The following is an 8,554-nucleotide window of genomic DNA, read 5'->3' on the forward strand; positions in this document are numbered from 1 at the left end:
CTATATATATATAGTATGTTGTACTTATATATGCTATGTATGTAATATAATAATACAACAGCTAATTTAAGTGTTTAAGTGTGTGGAACAATAATGTAGAATAATAGTGGTCTAATACTTGTAAAGTATTGTAAAAACTAGTATGTTATAAGATAAGAATTTTAAAGTTTTCACTAAAACCCCTGACCACAAATCCATTTTGTGATATTAGTAATTCTCAAATACTTTGATTTAATTTGCCTCAATGTGACATCATGTGCAAATAAATTGCACATGCTCACATTGTAATGATACAATGCTGAACATTGTGCAGTTCTAGTAAATACTGTAAAGTGATGGTGGTGAAAAGCTGTCTATGATGATTCAAGAGAGGAGTCAGTAATTCATTTTCATAAACAACAATGTTTATTACTCAGCGGTAACAGACACACAGTGTCCAGAATATAGATTTGATTTTGAAACACAAAATAACAAGATGAAAATGTATATCATTTCTCAACTGCCTTTACAAAAGGCCAAATTCAGAGCATAATCAATTAACATAATCAAACATAACACAACAATAAATTGCTTAGATTCTAAGCATAATTTCTAAAGGAGGTACAGAACATCTGTAAGAACAAAACTCGTCAAAGCAAGCAATCTTTGAGCTAATGCAGATAAATGTATAGATTTTCTTCAACATGAAGAATTTGCCCATCAGGAGCTTCTCAACGAGAAGAGTGCTTCTGTCACTTTCCACTTTCACGGAGGTCTTCGGAAATAATATATCTCCTACATCATAAGAGATGGTGTGACAACCATCTGGTCAACATGAGAAAAAAGTCTCTCTGGGTTCAGAGTTTCTACCAAGGCCTCCAGACAGCTCTGCTGCTGCTGCTGCTGGTCTCTTGCTTGATAGGAACTGGACCCTGGCTGGGCTTGAAGGCAGCTGGAGACATGTGGCTGAGATCTTTCGCTGGTTCTTGGCGCTGGTTGAGATGCTGAAGTGTGACGTCTAACTTGGAGTTGGCTGAGAGGAAGTTCACAGTCTCCCTCCAGCACTGAGAGTAGCCGTCATGGTGGGCCTTAACGGGCGCTGAGATCTGGGACTGCAGCTGTTGCTTCATGAAGACAACGGTCATCTCCAGAATGTCGGCTTTCTCCAGCTTGGTGTTGGGGTCTTGCTGGTGGAACTCCTTCTCCAGCATGACTTTGAGCTGTTCGATGCAGTTGTTGATGCGATCTCTGCGCATTTTTTCCACAGCAGGTTTTCTTAGCTGTTGAGGAGAAGAAGAGAACGTCCGTAAGTGATCTGATCAACTTTTTAAAACATGAAAAACCAAAAAATTGAATTAAAAGGAGCAAAGCAGCATTTGATTATAAAGCAGATTTACAACTTACTTTATGTTTTTCCTTGTTGGAAAGCTTCGAGTAGTCAGCAGAAGGCAGGTAGGTAGGAGCCATTCTTGAAGAGCAGAGCAGAGAGGAGGTGAGTGCTTCACTCAGGAGAGTCAGAGAGTTGTGGTCTGGAGTGAGGATCCCCCTCCAGTATTTATAGGAGCTCATTAGCATTAAAAAAGGCATGAGTCCCAGGCAGGATTAGGTTTCCCACACTCCGAGGCCGGGGGGGTGAGGCGTCCTCAACAATAGCAGAGGCATCAATTATTTCATGGTTAACTGGCCTCATGGCCCCAACAGAGGGGATGGTCTTCCAGATATCAATGGCACTGGCTGAACACAAGGCAGGTTGTTAGACTTTTATTACCTGGGAACCTGGCCTCTGGCTGATAAACCGTCTGCAGATGGGGACCACGAGGGTTTGATGATTTCCCTAAAGGCCACAGACATAAAGATAAAAATAAAAAACAGCGCACCTCTTATCTGGCACAAACACATTTTGAAATTTCACAGCTGCCTTGAGATAATTGATTAGGTAAATGATTGGTTTGTGCTTCTATGAATAGAAATCAGCATATTAAAATCTGATTAGTCGGCATTGCGTAGAAAAAGGAAAAAAAAAAATATATATATATATTGTTTGTTGGCTATCAATTCAGTCAAACAGTTCAAAACTCCCAAAAATTTAGTTCTTAATAACTTATCTTTAAAAAATTAAGTCTTGAAAAGCAAACATCTGCTGATTTTACTTTCTCATACCCTCACACACCAAGACCAGGAGGAATGCATTCACTCTGAATGTCAATTAAGCACAATTATCCCGTGCCCTCAAGGACGGCACACTTCTATTGTTCCGGGCAGCCTCCCTCCGCCAGAGAATTTCGGGTAATAAATGGACAGATAGTGTGGGAAAGCCAGGCAGGATCCTGCTCACACGTCCTCGAGTCAATAGAGCCCGGGCCCCTCCTCCTCCTCCCCTCCATCTACAAACACCCTTTGAACCCACAGCTCAGATCAGAGACACCGCTGGGCTGTGGTGGGACGCGTGCACGTTCTCACCGGACTTCTCCCAACATCACCTGCTGCCTGCCGCCAAATCTACTACTAACCCCCTCCACCCACCCACCCTGCTGCACCCTCCCTTCACCCTTTCCCACTTCATCTACTCGTCCACTTGTCTGCTAAGTCTAAGTAGACCGACATGTGCGGTGCTGCTCCAACATCTGCAGCACAAGAGCTTTACTCCAAAAACTCCAAAGACCTTGAAAAAAAATAGGGTTGTTTGATGTCAAGGTTGCAGGTTATAACCGTTACCAAAAATACTTCAAATGTTATAGTAGCAGGTCTGAAATAAAGGTTAAAGACTTTTATTATTTTATTATTTTATATGACTTTTATTAAATTATATCTTAGCAAGTGAAATACATATATAAATATCAAATATCTTGTTTCTAACTTCCTTGTAGTTGTTTTAAGCAAATTAATCTACTAACAGTAGATTTTATTGGCATCCTTGTGCTTAATACAGGAAATAACACATAATTTCAAGACTTTGCCAAGATAATGGTTAAAACAAGCTGCCAGTGGAATAAGACACTTCCAATGTGTAAAAATAAGTTATATGATATTTATAAATTAGATTTAAGAGGTTTTAACTCTTTGATTTTTTTTTGCAGTGTATTGGCATTTAAAAAGTTATATTCTCTTTCTGCCAGATGATATACAGCTCTGGAAAAAAATTAAGAGACCACTTCAGTTTCTGAATCAGTTTCTCTGACTTTGATATTTATAGGTTTATGTTTGAGTAAAATAAACATTGTACTTTTATTCTATAAACTGCAGACAACATTTGTCCAAAATTTCACATAAAAATATTGTCATTTAGAGCATTTATTTGCAGAAAGTGGGAAATGGTCAAATTAAGAAAAAAGATGCAGAGCTTTTAGACCTCAAATAATGCAAAGAAAATTTCAGAAATCAACATTTGGTGGAATAACCCTGTTTTTTAATAGCAGTTTTCATGCATCTTGGCATCATGTTCTCCTCCACCAGTCTTACACACTGCTTTTGGATAACTTTATGCCACTCTTGGTGCAAAAATTCAAATAAATGGTCTGTATTCAGTAACAATGCATCACAGTGTGCTAAACAACCTCCAGGATAGAAAACATTGTGAGCATAGTTGTTGAGCATGAGTCTTCAAAACAGCATAGAAGTGTCTATAAACACCATATGTTCTTGTCTCATGGCTTTGGAGGGAAAACGTCTTCGCCACCCTCTTCCACTTCTGTTCTCTCTCCTCTCGTCTTCCCAAGCAAGACATTACAGAGCAGTGAGTCATAACTGACAGACGACGCCGGTGGAAGAATGAAGGCATTCCACCGCGGACCTTCTCTTCATTCAGAAAAGAAAAGCCAAGGCCTCATAATACACCAGGCATCCGTGGATATATATTGTTTCTATGGCTGTGTGCCCAGCTGCCCGAGTATCTGAGCGCGGCCAAAGCGGCCCTCTCCAGCGAGGAATGTGTGAGAGTTTCGTCCTGAGTGTGTTTCCCACACTTCGGCCCCATTCAGCGGCTGGCCCCACCCTGCTGCCACTGATCCACTGGGGCCTCATTATGCCTCGGCCTCAATAGACCATCTGGACCTCTAGCTGCACACAAAAAAGCCTCGCTCGCTCCCACACACCTTACTGAGGGGCAACAGGTAGACTCCTGTTGACAGATCCCACCATCCAGGTGCAGGAACGCATAACCACACATAGGCACACACACCTGGAGGTGCCTGTGGGCCTAAAAAAAACAGAGCAGCCTGCACCTGCCTATGCAAATGTCTATACATTTATCTCATATCATCAACAATGAGAATACACTCTGCAAACCTCAAAAAAAAAAAAAAAAATCACCTGTTGAATGTTATGTTCAGTTGTAGAACAGCTGCAGAGGCCGAAAGAGCAATGCTTTTAAGATATATTAGAACATATTATAGTTATAGTTATACATCAAATCTAACACATATCTGTTGGAATATGAACTCTTCTAGATTAAAAATACGTAGCATAATAAATGTGTTTTTATATACAGCTCTGTTTCTCTGATTTTGCTATTTATAGGTTTATGTTTGAGTAAAATGAACATTGTTGTTTTATTCTATAAACTACAGACAACATTTCTCCCAAATTCCAAATTAAAATATTCTCATTTAGAGCATTTATTTGCCGAAAATGTAAAATTACCGAAACAACAAAAAAGATGCAGAGCTTTCAGATCTCAAATAATGCAAAAAAAAAAAAACAAGTTCATATTCATAAAGAGTTCAGAAATCAATATTTATCAATATTTGTATATTTATCAATATACAAAGTTTTTAATCACAGTTTTCATGCATCTTGGCATGATCTCCTCCACCAGTCCTACACACTGCTTTTGGATAACTTTATGCCACTTCTGCTGCAAAGATTCAGGCTCAATCTCATCAATATATATATTTATATGTATAGCTATTAAACTGTATAAAATTGTATATAATGCCACAACCCTGCAATAACTGTTGAACTGTATATAAAACATTTTGATTGGACTTAATTAAACATCAGAATGTATTTTACTCATTTGTTGGGAATGTACTGTCAACATATTATCACATATATATATAGATATAGATATAGATATATATATCTATTAATAACCTGCACCCTTTGTGTCGGCACTTGCCAGCAGGTTGGCGTTCACTGAGAGAAAAAGGAAGGAAAAGCTCCTGCAGACCTGAGAAAAAAGGCCTGAGAAAAGAAATCTGTCGAAATAATTATTTTAAGCCCTAAAAGATTATAACTTAAAATGGCTTTTTCCAAACCAACTTAATTAAACGCAACACAGGCCCATACCATAACACTACCTCCACCATGTTTGACAGGTGATGATCTTTTCTTCTGCATGCATATTAAGAGTTCCCTTGATAAAAAAAAAATACATCAAGAGAATAAAAAAAATGGATTGATAGAGAGTTTTAAGGAGACCAGCAATGAGTCTGGATCTAAATCCCATTAAAAACCTGTGAGAAGATTTTAAAATTTATATATATATATATATATATATATATATATATATAACAATGTATTCCAGCTTGTTAGCTTTGCCCATATGGTTCAGTACCTCATGTTATTATAATCTATGTTTTTTATTTTGCAGTCATTTACATTTATTGTATAAGTTACCTGTAGAATGTTACAAATAAAGTGGTGCATTCAAAGCTACATAGGTTTAGAACTTTAAGTCTGTTGTAAAGTTAAGCTCTAACATGAATTTTATATTATAGACATTATTAGTTATAATCTTTTAGGGCTTTACATAATTATTTAGACAGATTCTTTTCTCAGGGCTTTTTCTCAGGTCTTCAGGAGCTTTTCCCTCCTTTTTTTCTCTTATTGACCACCAACCTGCTGGCAAGTGCCGACACACAGGGGGCGGGTTACTGATGGGGGCAGAAGCTACGCAACAATGCCACAGTTTCGCGCTCTAAGTGGCTTTTCATGGCTGGTCTGAATGGCAGGTCATGTGGTCCAGGAATGCCATTGAGTGTCCCCTCGGTTTCCACTCCAGCAGCAGGAGGTCAGGGGTTTCCCAGGTCTGCTGCTGCTGCTGTTGATGGAGTGTGGAGGGATGGTCCACACTGAGCACAACGCCAGGCATCTGCCCCCCACCCGTCTCTCTCTCTCTCTTTGCAGTGAGGCAGGAGTGTATTGTGCCTTTACAAGTTACTTTTGGCGGGAGCTGGAAGTAAGTGTGGGAAAGGGTTTGGGGTTAAGCCCCTCAAAAACCCACCATCACACACACACACACCCACCACACAGACTCAGACATAAATAAAAATACCATGTATATTTTGATTGAAAAATGTAATAAGATAATAAGGTATGCAGTAATTTTTAAAGTCAGGGGATAATAATAATAATAATAATTATTATTGCTGTATTTAAAATTCAGTTTAAAATAATGTGACAGTATAAAACTGTGTAATTTGAGTAAAAATTATGGGAAACGTTTTGAGTGCATTTTTTCAGAAATCTAAAGCTAAAAAGAGATAAGCATAAACATTTTGTGTGACATCAATGTTATAGATTTAATGAAATACCATTACACTTTATTATAAATATGTATACACTTATTATTTAATGATTTTCGTCACACAAAAGTCCTTATGTTTATCACATATTGACATAATTTGAATTATGCAGTTTGCTTTTTAATATATTCTTTTTTTTACATTTTTACACTTTCTATCAGTGTCAGGTCTATTTTCCCTCCATTTTTTCTGTCAGTAACCACCAATGTATTCCAACATTAAAATACTGTTTAATATATTACATAAAAACATATATGTATATTTAATTAAACATTTCATAGGGAGTTCAACAACTGTTTTACATTATAATGCAGAGTTCAACAACAGGTGTTTCTCTTTCAGGACTTTTGTCTCTTTTCCCTACTTTTTTCTGGCCAGAACCAACAAAATATTTCAACATAAGAATACTGTTTAATATTTTATATGACAATATATTCCTATCAGTGTGACATATATGGTTATATGTTGTCAGTACATTTCCAGAAAATAAGTAAAATACATTGGAAAGTTTAATTAAGTACTATCAAATTGTTTCATAGTGAGTTCAAGAATCAATAACCATAAATATTGCATTACATTTGTGAAGTTTCCACAGTCAGTGATGGTTTGGAGAGCCATGTCATCTGCTGGTGTTGGTCCACTGTGTCCAAAGTGTTTTTCCGGAAAATCTTAAAGCACTTGCACATGTGGATTTTTTTTCCCAGCAGGACATGGCACTCTGCCCACACCAAAAATTGGTTTTATATTAAAAAAAATAGATTTTTGATCTATATATGGGTTTCATATTTTTTTTCTGAGGTACACTACTACAACATGTAAAATATCAATACTATATATATTAAATGACTTGTCCTGGCCTTTGCCCTTGCCTGTTGATTCGCTGACAGCAGTTTTCCCGCCTGCGTGAGCCAGCTGTGCTTTTCAGCTGTGGGGCATCATCTTCAAACACAAAACCCACACAAAAACACAAAGCCTGGAGCCTGTGTTGCTCCAACTTTCCCACAGCAGCGCTTCAATAGGAGGCCAATAGAAGTGTGCCGCTCTCATTACCACATTACCGCCACTTCCCCTCAGGCTCCATTCAATAATGATTAACAGAAAGATTCACCCACAGCGCTGTTCTTCACTGCCCCACACAGTCCTCACACAGCCCCACACAGCTTTACACAGTCCTCATACAGCCCTAGACAGTCTTCACACAGCTACTACTGTACAACCAGCTATCACACAGAGTAGCAATCAATACCACCACACTCTTTATCATAGTATCTTTTTATTATACCATATTAAAGATTTACCTACTGTGTAGGTTATTGCATGTTAGATGCTTACAACTGTTTTAACACCTAACTAAGCAAATATATGATGCAGCATAGTTTTTTTACTGCAACTGTATATGTGCAACTGTGTGTTGGTTGGCATGTACACTATCTTGTTTTTTCTGGATCTCTAAAGTGTACTCTGAAATATTTTACAACACAATTATATTCGTACTGTCTGTAGTAAGTGTAACATTATGATGAATGGAGAAAAAGTCATTGTGTTTTACACTGAGCTCCTCATTGTTCAACATTGTTAAATAAATGTCTATTTATATGATGGTCTGCGTGTGTCATATGAACAAAAAAAAATACCAATTTGAGAAGAGATAACAGTGATTTGAATGCAAAGTTTCATGTTGCAGAAGAATTGAAGGATTTTGCCCGTGGAGTTCTGAGAGTATGAAGCATGCTTTCAGAAAATGAGTATAAAAACAGAAAAACTGTATAAAAAGATTAAGGGAGCTCAAGAAGTCAGAAAACAGTCCCCTCAGGTCACATTATTATTCTGCCAGCTGTTTTAATGGACCTGTCTTCATTGTTTACTATGACAGAGGCTGTGTTCCAATATGCACACTCGTGCCCTACTTAGAGCGCTCCTTTAGTGTATAGAAGAGCTACCGCTGAGCCCTCTGTCTGAGGCACAAGCATGCAAATTGGAACGACTGCAGTGACAAAGCTCGGGCCAATACACGCTGGCCATTGTTGTCTGGGCGTCGCTGATTGGCTGGC

At 38.0% G+C, this 8,554-nt stretch overlaps 1 protein-coding gene across 1 annotated transcript; it reads right to left on the minus strand.

Moving 5' to 3' along the window:
* Positions 1-382: 382 nt before the first annotated feature.
* Positions 383-1,521, minus strand: her15.1 (hairy and enhancer of split-related 15, tandem duplicate 1). The gene is made up of 2 exons (XM_022682258.2): positions 1,384-1,521; positions 383-1,259 (listed from the first exon to the last, which is right to left on the minus strand). Exons 1-2 carry the CDS (start codon positions 1,444-1,446, stop codon positions 846-848), a joined length of 477 nt encoding a protein of 158 aa, XP_022537979.1. The 5' UTR covers positions 1,447-1,521; the 3' UTR covers positions 383-845.
* Between the last annotated feature and the right edge of the window lie 7,033 nt (positions 1,522-8,554).

Source organism: Astyanax mexicanus, chromosome 24, assembly GCF_023375975.1.
Source record: "Astyanax mexicanus isolate ESR-SI-001 chromosome 24, AstMex3_surface, whole genome shotgun sequence".
Lineage (NCBI taxonomy): Eukaryota > Metazoa > Chordata > Actinopteri > Characiformes > Acestrorhamphidae > Astyanax > Astyanax mexicanus.